The sequence below is a fragment of the Triplophysa rosa genome, linkage group LG1 (genome assembly GCF_024868665.1).
Source record: "Triplophysa rosa linkage group LG1, Trosa_1v2, whole genome shotgun sequence".
NCBI lineage: Eukaryota > Metazoa > Chordata > Actinopteri > Cypriniformes > Nemacheilidae > Triplophysa > Triplophysa rosa.
The window spans coordinates 35935166-35955308 of record NC_079890.1 but is presented as its reverse complement, the minus strand read 5'-3'; the positions used below and the strand labels follow the sequence as shown (position 1 = coordinate 35955308).

General features: G+C 37.0%; 1 protein-coding gene and 1 long non-coding RNA gene across 3 annotated transcripts; one reads left to right on the top strand and one right to left on the bottom strand.

Moving 5' to 3' along the window:
• Nucleotides 1–369: 369 nt before the first annotated feature.
• aco1 (aconitase 1, soluble) lies at nt 370–13833 on the bottom strand. Of its 2 annotated transcripts, none has more exons than XM_057330643.1 (21): nt 13773–13833; nt 8429–8562; nt 7079–7247; nt 6738–6875; nt 5820–5889; nt 5534–5717; nt 5303–5442; nt 5042–5213; nt 4822–4922; nt 4604–4720; nt 4231–4390; nt 4007–4142; nt 3816–3900; nt 3582–3738; nt 3282–3406; nt 3073–3177; nt 2833–2975; nt 2539–2686; nt 2120–2242; nt 1750–1935; nt 370–1525 (listed from the first exon to the last, which is right to left on the bottom strand). In XM_057330643.1, exons 2-21 carry the CDS (start codon nt 8523–8525, stop codon nt 1322–1324), a joined length of 2760 nt encoding a protein of 919 aa, XP_057186626.1. In that variant the 5' UTR covers nt 8526–8562; nt 13773–13833; the 3' UTR covers nt 370–1321. The 2 variants fall into 2 exon arrangements, with proteins under 2 accessions (XP_057186626.1, XP_057186621.1); XM_057330638.1 differs by lacking the exon at nt 13773–13833 and adding an exon at nt 8646–9781.
• A 1931-nt stretch (nt 13834–15764) lies between these two features.
• LOC130552417 (uncharacterized) lies at nt 15765–18726 on the top strand. The gene is made up of 4 exons (XR_008962735.1): nt 15765–15914; nt 15991–16211; nt 16655–16755; nt 17190–18726. It is a non-coding gene; the product is annotated as an uncharacterized LOC130552417 (long non-coding RNA).
• Nucleotides 18727–20143: the final 1417 nt, after the last annotated feature.

The window sequence follows — 20143 nt, the reverse complement described above, 5'->3', positions numbered from 1 at the left end:
AGCAGATGCTTTTATATAAGTGACTTACTGTACAAAAAAACTGCAATTTATAAATATATATCAATAACTTACCACAAATAAAAGCAAAAAATAAAGAAACGTATGAATCTGGTGTTTTGATGAGATGATGTCATTTTTCACATTGTAAAGAGAGCCCTAAATCAGATGAAAGGCTTCAATACTACAGATTTTTCACTGGAACCCTACATATTATAAACATAAGGTCTCTTTGAATCCAAATACATAGAATGTTATATAATATATAATATAGCTGCTGTCCTTCTGAAACCTCATATCTTCATATTTCGTGATTTTTATACTTTGACATAAATCATTATTATTAGTCACCCTTTATGCTTGTCACTGGGTTTTGCAATCTAAGCAATAAAAACTATTAACAAGTGCTTGTAAACTTTTACAACACATTATTTAATAATCTAAAAATATATATTTCCTGGAAAACAGCAAATTTGGACATCCAAGGTTTTGGAAGGACAGCGAGATATATAGAATACATACTGTAGGATATGAAATCATCATGTGTTTATTCAAATATGCATTTGATACTGCATACAGTATATCAACCTCTCACACTTTGTTTATATCAGCAGTCGATTCCAAGCTCCTTCAGTTACATTTACAGGCGTCCAGTAGGAAAGGTGTGAAATCAGCCTTGGTTAAATTTAGTTTTATTTTGCTAGAAAATACATTATGCACAGGAATGCAACTGTATTATGGACACACAAGCAAAAAACCTGGAGTGACAACCACACATGCCTTCTTCAGGAGTATACACAGAATCTGAGAAAATATAGGCACTTATATTGGAAATTGTATTATATCTGCAATGTTTTATCAAAGGTTATTCAACATTAAAGATAGTTCATCTGCTCCAATATGCAATGGGTAACACCTTTCGGTCTAGGTAATGACAATTAACTACTCTTTGAAAAAAAGAATTAATGAAACAATCATTGAAACATTTTGAAGTAAAAAAACTTCAAATTTTTCATAATCACTGTGTTTCATAACAGACAAACGGAATTTTCTGCAGCACCATTTTAATAACAGATAACGTTACTAATTATAAAGAATCAGCTTAATTGCAATTATTACTAGGTATACATTGATGTTGACTAAACAGTTTAAGCAAGAGTAGGACTGGAGTTTGGCAGTGCTGAGGTAGGGTTAGAATGGTGAAGGTTCATCCTGTCATTGCCAACATCTAATGCTTTCAGACTTCCCAATCCATCCCACTGAACCAATACAGTCAGACACGAAACACCAGAATCAAAACGGATTCTTTTTGAACAAAAAAAGGTCAGACAGGACAAACGAAGTAGCCAGTGGATATGTGCGCTTCGTGCGTCACTTCCTGAACTAGTTTTATTTCTTTCAATTTTCTTTCTTCACAATCAGACATTGTGCGAATCATGTAGTTGAGGATGCCACCGTGACGGAAGTAAGTGAGCTCCACGTCTGTGTCGAACCTAATCTTAGCCTGAAATGTTTTGCCTGTGTCCAGCTGCAGAAACAAATGCAAGTACATCACAATGAAGCTTAAATGAAATAAAACGAAGCAATGCTCACAAAGAGGGTTTTCTAGCCAATAAAATAATTAACTAGAAAATAAATTTCCACTACAGAATTATAACCATTATCTTATGTAAATGTTATTGTAATCTTTTCAGGCCAGAAACCGCACTTTGTAAACTTTGACAAAACAAAGTATACAGAATGTAACACTACCTGAATGTCGACGGTCATTCTGGGGGTGAGCTGTGACGGAATGACCACAGTGTATCGCTCACGGCCAGTGAGCCCGAGACTTTCCGCCGTGTCGCCCGGCAGGTACTCCAGAGGAATGATGCCCATGCCCACCAGATTACTGCGATGAATACGCTCATAACTCTCGGCTAGTACAACTTTGATGCCCTGAGGGGAATAAAAAGCACCATCAGCGAGGGGATGGCATTCTATTTGTTACAGCCAAAAAATTAAAGTTGATTCTTTTGACTTATTTCAAATGTCCAAATGTATGTGCAGTGTAATGTATGATGTTGTTCAAACGAAATACACCTTGAATATATTAACAAATATGCTAATCTAAAAGTCTCACCAGCATGAAGGGTCCTTTGGCCGCCCAGTCTCTGGAGCTGCCGGATCCATATTCCTTGCCTGCCAGGATCATAACAGCATGACCAGCCTGCAGATATTTTTCTGCTGCATCAAACACGTCCATCTGTAAGCATACAACGTACACGCAAGCAATTAAAATAATTGTGCAAACCGGCACATGGGTGCACTATCCCTTTGAAACCCAAAAAAAAAAATGAATTAGTAACCCTGACTGGACCACACTGATTTGCACTGTATGAACACAAAACCACGGAGACATTTCTCAAAATATCTTTTGCGTTCCATGAAAGAATATGGAGACAATCCAGTCATACAGGTTTGAACTACATGAAAGTGAATAAATAATCTTTATTTCCGAGTGAGAATTTGAAGAGAGAAATGTTTTTTAGGATGTCGTACTGTTTCTTCTGTAGGTAGGTGGATGGTAGAAGGTGCCTGCTTGTTTAGGAACTTGTTGAAGAGGCGGATATTGGCGAAGGTGCCTCGTGCCATGACCGCATCGTTGCCTCGACGAGAGCCATATGAATTAAACTCTCTCGCCGTGAGTCTGGGAAAGGTAAAGAATATTTAAAAACCTACAGTGAGACAAAAATGTTGCATCAGGCCAAAAACGAATAAGTGAATATCACATGAAAAACAAGGGAGTGTAACAGTTTGTATATCTAAGCCTGTAAGTAAGTATCAATGTCTTACCCACGGCTAGTTAAGTAGCGTGCGGCAGCGCTGTTGCGTGCAATGTTTCCAGCAGGCGAGATGTGATCTGTGGTCACAGAATCTCCCAGATTGAGCAGCACATACGCATCCGTTATGGACTTTGGAGGTTCAAGTGTCTGGGTCTAAAAATGTAAATGCTGCAAATAAATATTTCTTACAGTTCTTGCAAATAGTTAGAGTAATAAAATCCTAGACTAGAAATATTAAAGCACACAATACCAGTCCATCAAAGAAAGGTGGAGACTTTATGTAGGTAGAATTAGGATCCCAGGTGTACAGCTTGTCTGAAGGGGCTTTCAGGGAGTTCCAGCGTTCATTCACTTCCTGCATTCAATAAAAATACGAAATAAATGTTTTGTGTTAAATTCATGAAAGGCCGTCATATGAGATGTTCATTTTAAAAAGATGTGTTAATGAGTCATGAGTACCTCCACTTTCTCATAGACCTCCTTAAACATGGCCGGAATGACGAACTTTTTCTCCACCACCTGGATCTCCTCCCGCGTGGGCCAGATGTCCCTCAAGAAAATCTCCTTTCCATCGGCGTTCACAGCTGGACCAAGTCACAGAAAAACATTTACTACTTACGCTCCTGAGGAAGAATAAAATCAGCAGACTCGCTTTGGCTCGCTGACGTGCCTTAGGTTAGGGCACCCTGCTCTTGACCGCCAACGTGTTTTACTCAACGGAAAGTGTAAAAGGAGAATCACTGTTTGGTATATACTCACCTAAAGGCTCCTTTTCGAAATCTATCCTTACTGTGCCTGCAATGGCGTAGGCGATGACCAGCGGAGGAGATGCCAGGTAATTGCCGCGTGTGTTGGGATGGACCCGGCCCTCGAAGTTTCTGTTTCCAGAGAGGACACCGGCGGCAACTAAATCACCCTGAAATGAAACGCATCAAAACTTTATTTAAGTTCTAAATATAACACGGGTAATTACGAATATTATCATGCACTCACCTGAGTTATCGCCTCTACCACCGGCTCTGGAAGGGGTCCGCTGTTTCCAATACAGGTCATACAGCCGTAACCAACAACCTCGAAACTTCAAAGAAAATAAAGCATTTACATAGCCTGCTACATTTCTGTGGCTTTAAACATTAAAGACACAACGTGAAACATTTTTAGATGTGCGTGACTGCGTGGCTTACCCTAACTGCGAGAGAAAGTCCATGACGCCACTCTCTTTAAGGTAATAGGTGACCACTCCACTACCAGGAGACAGACTGGTCTTTATGTACGGCTTGACCGTAAGACCACACTCAACAGCCTTCTTGGCCAAAAGACCTGTCAGAAATAAATCAAAGTATTACGCTACTTCTGAACCGTACCGTTAGTGCGGGACAGTTGGCATTGTCGTGGACAGACGCTGTACCTGCTCCCAGCATGACTGAAGGGTTACTGGTGTTGGTGCAGCTCGTGATAGCTGCGATGACCACAGATCCGTGTGAGAGAGAATACTCAGCCCCGTTGAACTGGAATGGTACGGTAACGTCGTGTCGCTCCGGGGCAACCTGGAATCCTTTAAAGCCTTGCTAAATACATCAACAGACAACGGGGAGACGGGTGGCACCAATAGAAAATGAGAGTGATGCTTGGATGCATTTCAATCATCAATATTTACATGATCTTCCAAAAAACTCTCAACATTGCGTACGGCACTTTTCACTGAACAGCTGCAACGACACAGAACGTTGCATTATCTCTTGGTATTTGTTGAATGAAAGGAACAGATGTGTACTATGTACCTTGGCCCCCAAACAGGCTAAAAAGTCCTGCTTCATCTCTGAAACAGCCACTTTGTCCTGAGGCCGCTTGGGACCGCTGCAGCAGGGGACGACCGTACTGAGGTCCAACTCGACCACCTGAAGAAACAGCAACGGCGGAAGAAAATCAGTGAGATTTGAAACCCAGAAAGAATGATTTTAATCTGTGAAACAACTGAATGAAAGTGTATGTCCGATACCTGAGTGAAATGTGGATCTTGCGCTGTGTTGCTGTAGTCTCTGAACATACCCACTGCTTTCAGATATTGAGCGATGTAACTCAGCTTCTCTAGATCTCTCCCTTGATCGTAGAAATATGAAAACGGAAGACAACGAACTCATGAAGACTGGCTTGAGAAATGTTATCAATCAAATGCTGCTGACAGGGAGAGCCTATCAGTAGTGGTTTATTGAATTTACCTGTCTGCTTCAGATACTCCACACTGATTTCATCTACGGGGAAGAAGGCAGCGGTCGCTCCGTACTCGGGGCACATGTTGGCGATGGTGGCACGGTCTGCGATTGACAGTTGGGCGACGCCAGGACCGAAGAACTCAACAAACTTCCCAACCACACCGACCTGCCGCAAGTGCTGGAAAGAGGAGACATTTAAAAAGAGATCATTCAAAAATCATCCTCAACAAGTCCTCATAACATTTAAGATTAAGCAGACTGTCGTACTTTGGTGACAGTAAGCACAATGTCAGTAGAGGTTATAAATTTGTCAGGAGTCCCCCGAAGTTTGTAACCGATGACCTCTGGAAGCACCATGCTGATTGGCTGACCCAACATGACGGCCTCTGCTTCAATACCTCCCACACCTGATCAAAAAACGATGTTTAAACCTCACATGTACACACTATTTTTTTGTGCCCTCAAAATAATTAAATGTGCCAACCTAATTCCACTTACCCCAGCCCAGCACCCCCAACCCATCAATCATGGTCGTGTGGGAGTCAGTGCCCACCAGACTGTCCGGATAGTAGTAACCGTCCCGATCGAACACAACCCTGGCCAGGTATTCTAGATTGACCTGATGAACTATTCCTGAGCCTGGAGGAATGATCCGCATGTTCCTGAACGCTTTAGAACCCCACTGTAGACCAACCACGATATTAAAACAAACAATCATCCTGAACATATCAAGAAGACACAACCCAATATCAGTACATGGGGAAAGGACAGGAGGAGAAATTACCTTTAAAAACTCGAACCGTTCTCTGTTCCTTTCGAATTCAAGCTCTTGGTTTTTGTGAAGGCTGTCAGACCTTAAAGAGAAGTTGAATTTGTCAAGTCGTCTTTATTTTAATTATACATCTTAATTATACAATACAGATGGTTTCAAATCAGCTTTACAACAATAAACAGAAAAAATAACAAGAAATTAAGCAAATACAGTATATGTAGCACAGCACTACATACAGTAAGTATAGTTTTCATACGTTTGTTTTACATTTTATTGTAGATTTATTAATATTTTGAACAAGCTTTTATTTTTAAGATTTTAGTTTTGCTGTTAATTTTAGTAAACACTTTTAGCTATTTTGTTTTATGCCTTTGTCATTTTATTGTTTACTTTTCACATTTTTTATGTTGCAAATATTAATTCGATTTTTTTTCTTTTTTTTCAGTTAATAGTTTCAGCAATTTCAAAGTCAAAATTTTAATTTTTTAAATAATATCTAGGATTATATTTTATTTTAATTAACAGAAATGTTTTAGTTTTAGTAAACTATGATAACCTTAATAGACTAAATGTATGTGATCATATCAAACTAAAAACAGAGTTTAGCTGCTATAAAAAATGAATCTGACAATAACAATTTAGAGACAGCGCCGAATCCATTTACAGCATTTTCTCACGCCCCACGGTCTATAATTTATTTGCACTTCATTACAAAGCACACACACATACTCTGTATTATTTAGTCGAGTTAAGCCTTTAAATGAATACTTTGCGAGAGTATATAAATACTCTAAAGTACACCCTGTAATGCAATCTCAATCTCCTCAAAACATTTCGTCATGAGAATTCAGTCCATGATAATTACGTTCTGAAGTCTGAGATATGTGAAGATTTAGATTTTAACATTTCTGTCCGACGACAAGGACTTACTTTCTGTTGAAGTCAACTTGAATAGAATGATCTATGACAAGGTCTGCAGGACAAACAGGATTAATCTTCTCCGGGTCGCCTTGTAATTTCTTCACTGCATCTCGCATGGCTGCAAAGTCCACCACTGCCGGAACCCCCCTGTTCAAAGCAAAGAAAAATACTTTAACTATAAAATCAAATGTGTATATATACACTAACAAACCTATAGTACATACTGTGTGAATGAAACATATTACACACAATTAGAAAGTCTCAAAACAAAAGTATAAAAATAAAGCCTTGTTGACAAGGACTGTAAATGTGGAAAAGCTGTAAATTACAGTGATTTGGTCAAAACCTACGTGAAGTCTTGCAAGATGACTCGGGCTGGTCTGAAAGGCACCTCCACAGTCTGACTCTGTGTCACCTTCCAGTTAAGAATGTTCTCTACATCCTCCCCCTTCACCAAGAACCCATCACAGTTCCTCACTGCGGACTCCAGCAACACACGGATGGAGAAGGGCAGGTGGTCTTTAAAAAAAAAGTATTAGAGGATATAAGATTTAAAATACAGAGGCCATTTTCAGACTACATTTATTTAGCAAGACATTTTTTGTTGTTGTCATTTTTGCCATTATTTGTACAGTAACAGTGAGAGGACATTGGGTGAGAGTGGGTGAGAGAGGGGGTGGGATCGGGAAAGGACCACGAGCCGGGACTCAAACTCAGGTCGGCTGGAGCGCAACCGCACCATATGTCGTAGCACTAACCACATACACTACTGCTCAAAAGGCCACGTATTCATATTTTTTCACATTAACTTTTCACATTTCACGTATTTATCACATTTTAGAATAAAATGTAAACTTATCAGAATTATGGAATAACACAAATATAACACAAGTGTCAGAATTCTTTTGTAATTTAAAACAATAAACAAAACAAATGAAAACTACCCATTGTATGGTATATTTTAGCATCTTACATTCACTCAAAAAAAATAATCCAGTAGCTTAGTAAAGATCACAAAAATAATAACTTAAAAATAAACATCTATATTAACTTAATAAAACCTTTTAAAATCATTTAAGTGATTTTTTCAGTGGGACATATTGATTAAAACATCCAACAGATCATTTCTCTAAAATGTACATATATTATTTAAGTTAATTTAATGAAAAGAACTAAGTATTTTATTATACACTTAATATTTTTGGTGAATTCTACTAGAAATATTTGAGTTACTCAGATTTTTACTTACATTTACTCAATTTAAACATTATATTTCATTGTTTTCACAGCTTTACAATTTACTCAATTTTTTAAGTGTAAATTGTTTCACCGAAAAATTGAGTAAATTACAATTAAACTTTTTAGAGTGTTTGTCTAGAATTAGAAAATGCTCTGTTATCATTGTATTAGCCAACGTCTTGAGATGCTTTTTAGGACTTCCCATCTATTCTGAGCTTTTATTGACTGCTTTTTCGTCATCATTCAGTCCAAGCCATTTATTTCAAAAACATTTCTATTATTGTAAATACATTTTTTGGTTTTGTAATGAAAGAAACTATGTTGGACAATCACATTATATTTTATTTTATTTTTATAATTTTTCAGACTTCAGATCAAAAGGCTTGTAAGGTCAAGAGAAACATTTTACTTTTATGATTCTAAACTTGTAAACAGCAATGTACATTGAAAAATTGCTTTACCATATCTTGGGTCTCCGAGTTTTTTAAGGTTGAAGAACTTGTGGTCAGGCTTCTTGAGGTCCAGAGGCTCAACAATGTGTGCAAAAGGGTTCGTCATGACTGAAAACGTGATTCCTTCCCGCACACTCTCGAACCTGAAAATGAAAGGTAGGAGAAAACAATTCAATCAATGAAATAATGAAATAAAGCAACGCAAAATAAATGAAATACAACTCACAATACAATACAGAATGATGGTATAGAACACTTTCCAGAATTAAGATGATGGACAGGACAACATCATCAACATCACACAGCAGATCACGGACTCGGACTGAAACATTTATCAGTCTTTCTTCACACAGACCAGTTTATTCTAAAATGATAAGCAAGATGAGTTGCAATGAGGTGTAGGTTACACACATGCCTCTCTCCACGACGATACTGGATAATGAACTTGGTATTTGTACTGGATTCCATACAACAAACATGCCCTCACAAGAAAACTCCTAAATCTAAGGGAAAACTTGGAAGAACTCCAGAACTGGAAATATTGGACACAGCTCTGGGGAAAGGTGGTGGAGTGATATATCAGGCGAGTGGTCAGATCATGATGCTAAAGGTTCTGACACAGACAGAAGTGAAGCCAATTCTCTTTCACCACAATGATTTCCTAATGCTTTCATCATTTAGTCTTTCACTTTAAGTCTGCTTATATTATATTAAACATTAGCCACTACTTCCAATGTCACTAAGCCCCGATCACATTCACACCAAGAATGATAACTACAGTATTTTAGCTTTCACACCTGGATGATATCATGGAGGATAACGTTATGTCTATTCTAAGCTCTTAAACTGCAGTTTCAGGTTTTAAATGCGTGATCATTGGCAACCAAACAACATAGGACCCTGTTGTCTTCCACTGACACACTTCTCAAAATATCTTATTTTGTGTGTCACAGCAGAAAGAGTCATGTATCGGTTTGATGTGAGGGTGAATGATGTGAGACAGAATACGGTGGCTGACACAGGACTAAGATGTTCTTTGCCAAAGGAGATGCTCTGTAGAGCAGTTTGTCCGTTCAGGGCTACTGTAGAAACAACACGGCGAATTCCATGCAAGGGGACCCACGGTGTATGTAGATAGAAATAGCTCGTTCTAAGATAATAAAAACACAACGCTTCAGGTCTTTATACACCTCTGAAGAAGACATAGTTATGCTTATTATATTGCATTTTTGTCAATAGATCCTTCAAAAAGTTACACATTGGACCTTTAAGGAGAAAAGGGACCAAATGGGTCTGCAGGGATCCAATAAGCTTCATCACAGCAGGCGACCTCATGCTATCATGTTAACAAGTCCTACTCAGATCTTTAGGGATATGAGGAAGTAATGATCTCAAGCTGTGCATCAAGCAAAACAAGTTTTGTTTCAACTGAAGAAAGCAAGGCATATACGCAATTTATGAGAGTTTTCATTTATGGATGAACAAGTCATTATAAGAGAGTATATTTACTAAAAATTACAATTGCTATAGAATTATGTAGTATTTACTGTAGTCAATGGACTATATATATATATATATATACAGTATATATATATATATATATATATATACAGTATATAGTGAGAGTCGGACTTGTGACCAGAAGGTTGCCCGTTCGATTCTCAGGGCCGGAATGCACGATAAATTATTGGCCATATCGGTATTGGCCCGAAATGACCATTTATCGGCCGATACCGATATGGCCAATAATTTACCATGCAGCCCTAGTTTTGAGCCTTACTTTGGTAAATAATGCAGTATTTACTACAGTTTACTATAGTATATATATATATATATAGTACATAATAAAATTTAGGCCGATATATAATAGCCGATAATCATAAATCATTTCTTCTGGTTAAACTTCTGCACGCTGCTCACAGTTAAAATACAGAACAGTCTTTCTGTCATGATCATTCACTTACTGCTGCCTGCTATTAGCTAAACATTGTTGATGTAGGTACAGTATGTATGTATTGTAGTATTTATGAATGTGTAAATTATAGGAACAAAAGCATATTGTTTGAATCAGACTGCTGTCTGAATGCTTTCTGTCTCGAGACCTGTTAAACATGTGGCTATTAAGACATTTTGTCTTGGTTGCTCCTGAACATCTATAATTTGTTTATTAAATTTAAAAAATGCCAGAAAAGTTTGAAGGTTACGGAATCTTTATCTAGTGTAAATTAGGCTTGGTACATGATTTTCAGGGGGGAAAACGAGAACTAATTGTTACTTTGTTTTCTGGAGTGAATGTTTTCAAATAAAAGCAGTTGTCCGCCATTTGCCTTTCGTTTCAGTCATAGGAATTTTAAATTAATATTTAGATGCCGTATGTCGGCCATATGTCGGTTATCGGCTTTCGATGTTAAAGAATTATCAGTTATCGGCCAAAATTTACATATCGGTGCATCCCTACTCAAAACCACCAGTATCTAGTCATTTTCATACGGTTTACTACAGTAAACGCTGACTGCACTGTAGTATACTCGACTGTAGTACTTTTATTGTGTGTAATAATTACTCTTGGTGCACATAAAATAGGATATTTAAAGCAGGAACAGAGCGTTCTTAGTGAAACAAATGTATCATCTTGTGAATGAAATGGCAGACGGGTGTTAGTTGTCTATTAGACTCTGGACTATGACATGTGGCTGTTTCCTTGTGTTCCAGGAAAATAAAATCCTCCCTCAACTGTGTGTTTAGAGAATGATTTATTTAAGTCACTGCACATTTTTTCTGTGAGTGACAACACTGCAAATTTATGGAGGACTAAACCTGCAAAAATTATAAATAAATGAATGTATAAATAAATAAATATATAAACGAATAAATGTAATAATATGAAAATAAATACAGGAATGAATGGTTTGATAAAACAAAATAATTCGTTTTAGCTATTATTGATCTTAGCTTTAACTTTTCTTTTCATTTTTTAAATTGATTTATTATTTTTTGTGTCCATTTTTAATTATTTTTAATTATTATTATTTTTTATTTTTAGATTATTTTATTTATCATTTCCTTTTATTTTTACATTTATTTATTTATACGTTTATTTATTTTTATATTTATTTATTATCGCATGTATTTATTTCCACTTTTATTTATTTATTCTTGAATTTATTCTTACTTTTCTGTGTCTTGTATGATAATTAGATGGGTTGGTCTTGCCTACTATTGGTTCAGCGTAGATTGAAGCGTTTGATCGATTACTCTTGACTTGTTTTGGACTAACGTCACGTCACTCACTGATCGTTTGCTTCGTGTATAACGTTAAGTAACTATGGCGGGCGCACAATTAGCTAGAGAGTTACAGCATTTAGCCAATGAAGTCGATAACCATGCATCAAATGACTATGTGTCATTCAGATTAGATGCACTTATTGATGATTTATTACAGATTGACGGCGAGATAAATGACAAAGTTCTCCCTCGGTTGTTAGCCTCTTTGCAGCACATTCAAAGTCTGTGCGAGTCAGAGGGTGCTATGCTATGGTGGCGTTACAGTTCAACTGGTGAAAATCATAAAGCACAAAATGTAATAAGGTTTAACTACACAGATGAGCTTGTAAACCGAAGTCGCAAGCTAACGCTTTGTCAAAGTGATAGTTATAAGCAGCCTTTCGGTTAGAAAAAGCGTAAAGATTTAATGTAACATGATGTAACATAATGTAAATGAATTGAGACATAGTGAACTTAAGTCACAAGTTAACACGGTAGTAATGAGCATCGTTCTTTCACTACAGGGGCCATCAAATGGAAACCATTCCTTCTAAAAAGACGTGGTTACTAAACGGTACTCGTAAACTACATTCCATAAGAGATAAATAACACAGAGGTCACAAGTTAAAACGGGCATATTCCCTTGATTCATCCAGCTGCATATTGTTGTGTGACATCTTGATATTATTGCAAAGATCCGCAGCAGCTAGCATTGCGAAATAGCTTAGTGTGATTGTTACCGTAGTGACACGCTGCCTCGCTTTATTGCATGGGTACGAATCCCGTGTCAAATCGCTTTATTTATTTTTTCACCTCGCTTCAGCCGTTACGGGCGATCATACCAATAATTTGCAATCTTAACAAGAATGTCAAAATCATGTAACAAGAAAGTCTGTGTTTATTAGACATCTTAATATCAAGTCGTCTTGTGCTTTCAGAATCGACGAATCTGCTGAGGTCGTTCATGCACCTCTTTGGCAGAGGACCTGTAACCGGAACTTGGTCACCACCTTAGCACCCCCTGACTCGCACAGATTTTGAAGAACTTTGTCATTTATCTCGCCGTCAATCTGTAATAAATCCTCAATAAGTGCATCTAATCTGAATGACACATAGTCATTTGATGCATGGTTATCGACTTCATTGGCTAAATGCTGTAACTCTCTAGCTAATTGTGCGCACGCCATAAACGTTATACACGAAGCAAACGATCAGTGAGTGACGTGACGTTAGTCCAAAACAAGTCAAGAGTAATCGATCAAACGCTTCAATCTACGCTGAACCAATAGTAGGCAAGACCAACCCATCTAATTATCATACAAGACACAGAAAAGTAAGAATAAATACAAGAATAAATAAATAAAAGTGGAAATAAATACATGTGATAATAAATAAATATAAAAATAAATAAACGTATAAATAAATAAATGTAAAAATAAAAGGAAAGGATAAATAAAATAATCTAAAAAAAATAATAATAATAATTAAAAATAATAAAAAATGGACACAAAAAATAATAAATCAATTTAAAAAATGAAAAGAAAAGTTAAAGCTAAGATCAATAATAGCTAAAACGAATTATTTTGTTTTATCAAACCATTCATTCCTGTATTTATTTTCATATTATTACATTTATATATTTATTTATTTATACATTCATTTATTTATAATTTTTGCAGGTTTAGTCCTCCATACAAATTAGCATGTTTAGGATGCAAGAATGCACGTGCACTTTCACGTCACAGTATGTGAACGCTTAGTACTTGCCAACGGCTAGAAGAGGCAGCTTTGCTAACGTTAGCACAACCAAACGGGACCCAAACTGCAAACTTTCCATTTTGATCGGTCTAACACAGGTGTGTTTAAGCTGTCTGGACATTTACTTTGAGATCTAGTGGGTCCGTATACGCAAGACAACGCACTTCCGCCACATTTAGCCTCAGAAACAACAGCACAACAACGATGAACTGAAAACTCCGAGTATTGATATAAAACATGTAGAATAACTGCAAGCAATATACATATGTTTCATGCTGTTTTCTTTATAAGAATAATGTATTTGTACCACGGTGTGTTGAATTAATCTTACCTCGTGATGTCAGAGCAGAGCAGATAGTGTCACCAAACTCTCTGACAGCGGTCACGTCTTTATTACCGTAATGACTCGAAACAAAGTCTCCACACTCCCCATTTTTTTGCACAACGCCTCCGGGTAGCTATTTCATATTTTATTCATGCGCACAATAAAATACAAACAATTTTAGACGATAGCACATAACAAACAGAAACAAGAAAACGAAGAAGAACAAATAAGAAAATGAGATGCCAAACTACGCTTGGCGAATTTTAAGGATCACTAGGAAAAGAATCGCAAACTGCTCATCATTTTAAACATTTTTTAAGGTATTGTTTAAATGATCTTATGAAAGGTATAGAGAGTTTGTAATTTAGCAAATATGGAAGTAGCAACAAATTTAGATTCAACTCAAACGATGTTCTCGTTTAGATTCATCACAGTCATATCCAAACCTAGTACATCCTTCCAATACAGCCATTATAATTTTAAATGCTAAAATTGGGCAGATATTTTAGTCATACAAATCAGGGAAGACAGATATTTCTAAAATCGCTAGCTAGGATTGCAAACAACAACACCAACTGTATCGTTTATTATTTTTCTTTAGCTAAAATCGCTGTAGTAGAACACCTTCCAGAGCCCCCCGCTACTGCGCATGCGCAAAGACTGGCAAGCAAGTACAAATCTAGCAATTGATTATGTAGGCCGTAGTGAGCTTTACACTTTCCAAATGTAACAACAAAGTATTTTGTAATTTAGACGAATATAGATATTACGGTAATGATTCAGCTCTTCTATGCTTCATTGCGCAGGCTTATGAATGTGTGGTAAAGGTCACAGCTAGTTCATTGCTGATCAAATGAGCACAGAGCACATCTTGCTTATGTTTTCTCTCATATATACACGTTTTATTTCATACATTTTTAGTCTGACTAATCAACACGAATCTTGATAAAAACAACCATAATGAAATGTGACCCTGGACAACAGAACCAGTCTTATGGGTCAATTTTTCGAAATTGAGATTTTTACATAATCTGAAAGCTGAATAAATAAACTCTCTATAGATATATGAGTTGTTTAAATAGGACAATATCTGGCTGAGATACTCAGGAAACTCTGGAATCTGAGAGCACAAAAAATCAAAATATTGAGAAAATTGCCTTTGAAGTTGTTAATCAGGGGCACTGTGGCAGACCATCCACTCACAAAAATAACGTTTTTATATATTTAAGGTAGGAAATTTACAAAATATCTTCATGGAACATGATCTTTACTTAACATCCTAATGATTTTTGGCATAAAAGAAAAATCGATAATTTTGATCCACACAATGTATTTTTGTCTTTTACTCAAAATGTTCCCGTGCTACTTAAGACTGGTTTTGTGATCCAGGGTCACAAATAACAATGAAACACTTCTGCAGTAATTCAAGTTCACAGGAGCACCCTTTACTCATAAACGTCTGTTTGAGGAGTACTTTGGTTTAAATGGAGAGAAATATCAGCAGAGTGCCATCAAGCGGTTGAAAGATACAAAGAGCACAGACAAATACATTGAGGACGCCATGAAGCGCTTTCCAAGAATTCGTAACCATTTTTGGGCCATTGCATTTAATTGCTTATGTGCTGCTTTGTGCGTCAGTGAAAAGCTTTCTCCTCAAATATTCAATGACCTTGTGCCAATTCTAACAAACAGTGTCCAGCCTTCTGGAAATGCACAGGGAGACAGTCAATCAGTTGATACTAAGAATACTTGATGTCATGATGCAAAAGATCTCTGAGCAAAATGTATCTATAGACCATTGTGTTTATAATACGTTGTGCAAAGGTCTAATTCCTCTTACAGATGCTAATTATTCAAGTCAGATTAGCGTTTGTGCCTATGGAGTGTTTGCTCAGGTGAATGACTTTGCTCCAGAAGTTGTTGCAAAGTGTGTAGTTTTAAAAACGTTTTTTTAAATAACTGACTGATTTTACGATTTTCACAGACATAAGAGGGAAAGCTAGACTGGCTGATTTTGGCATAAGTCGTAGACTGAAACCGAGTGAAACCACTTTACGAAAAAGCATCGCTGGAACTAAATTCTGGAAGGCAAAAGAAGCAATCGATGAAGAAAGCAACAGTGGCTACAAAAGATGTTCTGACATTCAGGTGAGTCAAAAAGTCAATGAACTTTAAAACAAGCATGAAAATTCAGAATGTCATTTACGCTGCGACCTGTTTTAAGGTTGCTGGGATGTTAGTGTACTACATTCTCTCTAGAGGGCATCATCCATTTGGCAAAGGTGCCGTCTGCGAGTACAACATTCTGCAGGGAAAATACAAACTGGAGCACCTGGAGGATGATGTAGCGAATGATCTTGTGGAGTGGATGATCAATGAAGATCCAGGAAAGAGACCAACTGTGGAGCAGACACTTGCACACCCCTTCTTCTGGAATGATGAAAGGTAGAAATAGATACAGGCTCTAATAGTCACTGTAAATTTGCCACATTTGGATCAAACAACAAGAGCAAAGTCTTGTCTGGTCACTATTCCAGTGGTACAGCAGTAACATCTCATGTGGGTTAACAGGCAGAATGTAAAGAGTGAGGAGTGAGTCATGGGTCATTAATCCTGCCATATTACTGTTTAGCCCAATGTCAAAGTAAAATTATATCACGCATTTTATCCTTGTGAAAGTGACAATAAAGACGATTATCATTTTTGATAATTATCTCACGTGTCAAGTCCATGTGATGTAATCCATCATGAACGTATTTATACCACAGATGTGTTTTGATGTGCATGATGGTGTTTGAAAAAAAAGTAGTCTTCACTTAAACATGTAGAGATGGAAAAGATATAGAAAATCACCCTTGACATTTGTAACGATTGAGTTTTTTCTTCAGTTTGGCCCTGAGCTCATCCAGAAACTGGATAAAAAGAAGAAAGCTTATCCTGAGAATACACTTGGCCTGCTGCGATTTGTACGCAACCTGCACGAGCATTAGTAAGTCACACACAGCATGAAGTATGGGGCATATGCGTACGGGGCGATGACGTACTTCTGCTAAAATCTCAGCCAGCTAAGTCGCTTCCGCTCTCATTGCGCTGACGACGTGTTAAGTAAGAAAATGTTCAAATTCTATCAAACCGACAACACTACGGCTGAACATTGCTATATGCCTTCGTGGTCATGCCTTGAGTGCAAAAGTTGACTTAGTTTTTTTCATATTTGTGATCGTAGCTTGAACCGGATAGCCTGAAGCGCTTCTCCTTTTTGGTGTTTGGATAAATAGACTCACGTCATTGACCGTAACAGAGCTGGCTGAGATTTTAGCGGACATGCATCATCGCTCCGTGTGCATACACCCCATTTACACTTTCATTTAGTGATGTTGTTTGTCACACTCTCACACTCTGTTTTGTTGGTGTGTTTGTTAGCTCAGAGGATGCAGCGAACATCAACCTAATGGCTTTATTCCCTGATCTTTTTGGGAGTGTGTACAAGTTTGCAAAGGAAAGCGGATGGCACTCCAGGCCGAGTCTGAAAAGGTTCTTGAACTCCGCTCCATAGATTTGACTTTATTTCTGGATTGAATATGAACACTGATACTGCATCATCTATATGAATTGTGTACCTAGAATGATATGATTTTTGAAAATGATCACAGTGAGAACAGTCTCTGACAATAATTGTCCCAGCTCTCGTGTTTCCTTTGATAAATTCAGGGATAGCGGCTAAAATCGATGTAAATTCTGTTGTGAGAAAACAGTCAGCATTGTGTACTTGTATTTGACACTTGGGTGCTTTCTTTCTCTTCGAACACAAGGGAACAGTTTCTGACAGTAACATTCTCTGTTAATTCTCTCCCAAGGGAACAGTATCTGACAGTAACATTCTCTCTTAATTCTCTCCCAAATACACACTAAATAATGACATTTTGTAAAGGTATTTATAATGCAAACAGTTTTTTAGCTAGCCCATTTTTAAAAGTCATGAAATATGCTTTTTTTGACAATTTTTTAAAAATAGCTTTTTACAGTCACATTATTGGTGCACATACTCATTGATGTACAATTCAATGAGGCATCTATGTATGTATATGAAAGCAACAAACATGACACGTGAGATAAATATAAAAAAGATCTTTATTTAGTTGAACTGAAGACCACCTGCCCACCCTTTATCCCAACCTCACCACTATTCTCATCTCCAAAGTCACTACACATGCATTTGTGCTACGGGCACACTATCACAGAGAGTTTTGTATGCTGCTAGTTACCTCTTTCTGGTCCTAAACTGATGTGGTTTTCCAAGCGCACGCAGCACAAGGACATGACGGCTCAGGTCTAACCTTATTGATTTATGGTAAAGCTAAGACATTTCGTTTCATTTATTATTTGTATCATTTTTAAATTGCATCAATTTTGCAGAGTTACAGTTACATAAATTATTATTTTTTGTACTTAAAGACGCTGCGTTTCATTGTTTTGTATTGAGGCTCCATAAATGTGCGCTAAACAAGCCTAAAACATTTATTTATTTTTGTTTAAGAATTTATATATTCACCCTAGGCTGACTAAGTTTAACACTTAAAAAAATAAGAGAAAAGATGCTGAGCTTACCTTGTGTTCTTATTGTAACTCATTGCCTTTCTGTGTTGGGATTTAACAATAAAAAGTATTTAAAAAGATCAACTTGTCATTTTAAAACAAACAATATATCCTAGAATAATAACCCAGCAACAATAACTTAATATACGATCTGTGACGTCCTAGCGATTGCTGAAGTTTTCAAGCTGGATGAAACGTATGAAGGTATTTTTGGTGCAAACACGAGCGCCTGTGAGAGTGGAGTTTGTAGTTGTTGGCCACACATGTGTATCAGCAAACTTTTTTCTCTCTCCTGCAAACACAACACAACAGTTACACCTTCTTGAATCCTTCAGTGCAAGTGCACAAATCCAATTCTACAAACCACAAACTAAGACACTCGTGCACTCATTTTTTGCTACAATTGCTGCAGTAATAAATATGGTGCAAAACACATTCACACACCTGCACCAAAAGATTTGCGTTCACAGGCTAGTTTTGCCCATCCGCAAATTAGTAAGTGAATTCATGCATTGAGAGTTGAATGCTTGTAAAATATTTTCTCACAAAATAAAGGTTTGATTCTTGAACATTTTTCTAGCACAAACACAAGAACATAACTACAACTGCTTAAAAAAAAACGTAAGAAAAACATGTTTTTTGTTTAACTGTAGGCCTGTGAAACCACAGTTATAATTTTCATAAGTGATTGTCAATGTAGCTGACTAGCATACTTATTTAAACTAAACCCATGTACTCTATTACGATTAGTGATTTCAGAAAAAAACACAGTTTGTGATGATTCTCCCAGACTTTTTCCACCTCACGTGACCTACTGGGTGCCAAAACTACCTCGTTTGGCCTCTGCATATGCACAAATCACTTTTGCTTCATATATCACACAGATATGTGGTGGAAAATGAGCGTGTTCGCGAACTTGTGTCAGAGACTCGCAGCAGCACATTCAAGCAGTTGTAGTTATGTTCTTGTGTTTGTGCTAGAAAAATTATTAAAGAATAAAACTTTAATTTGTGAGAAAATATTTTACAAGCATTCAACTCTCACTGCATGATTTCACGGCAAAACTCGTCTGTGAACGCACGTCTTTTGGTGCAGGTGTGTGAATGTGTTTTGCACCATATTTATTACTGCAGCAATTGTAGCAAAAAATGAGTGCACGAGTGTCTTAGTTTGTGATTTGTAGAATTGGATTTGTGCACTTGTCTTGCACTGAAGGATTCAAGAAGGTGTAACTGTTGTTGTTTGCAGGAGAAAAAAAAGATTAAAAAAAAAATAAAAAAAAGTTTTTAATAAGAATGTGAGAATTTAATTTTGGAATGAGTGCGAAAAATGTACTGGAAATATGGGCTCTTTGCACACATTACTTCTGCGTTTAACCCTCGTCAGTTTCCAGTTGGGGAGACTTAAAGCGGCGAGAATTGAGGAAACTGAGAAAATAGTTAAATTGAGCAGATGTTGCACACAGCAGTGGTATATAGCAGTGGTTCTCAAACTGGGGGCCCCAAGATGGATCCAGGGGGCCACAGATTTTGTGGCATTTTATGAAATATAGAAACTTATAAACTTTATGCAATCAAACATCAGAAAAATAAGACCAACCAACCAAAAGAATAGATGTTCCAGTATTGTATAACTAAATATGTTTTTGGTTTAATTAAAATTCTAAGTTTAAGATTACAGTATGTCTTTATTTGGGGGGGGCACAAAGCGATGCACCCTACACGCAGGGGCCTTACAACGAAAAAGTTTGAGAACCACTGGATTACTATACACTGTTTGTT

Coding starts and splice junctions, on each gene's coding strand:
- aco1 (XM_057330643.1), bottom strand. CDS start 8,525: ATGACGAACCCTTTTGCACACATTGTTGAGCCTCTGGACCTCAAGAAG. Junction 5,443..5,533: donor GTTGGGGGTGCTGGGCTGGG/GTAAGTGGAATT, acceptor TTTTTTGATCAG/GTGTGGGAGGTATTGAAGCA. Junction 1,936..2,119: donor CCAAAGGACCCTTCATGCTG/GTGAGACTTTTA, acceptor TATTCCCCTCAG/GGCATCAAAGTTGTACTAGC.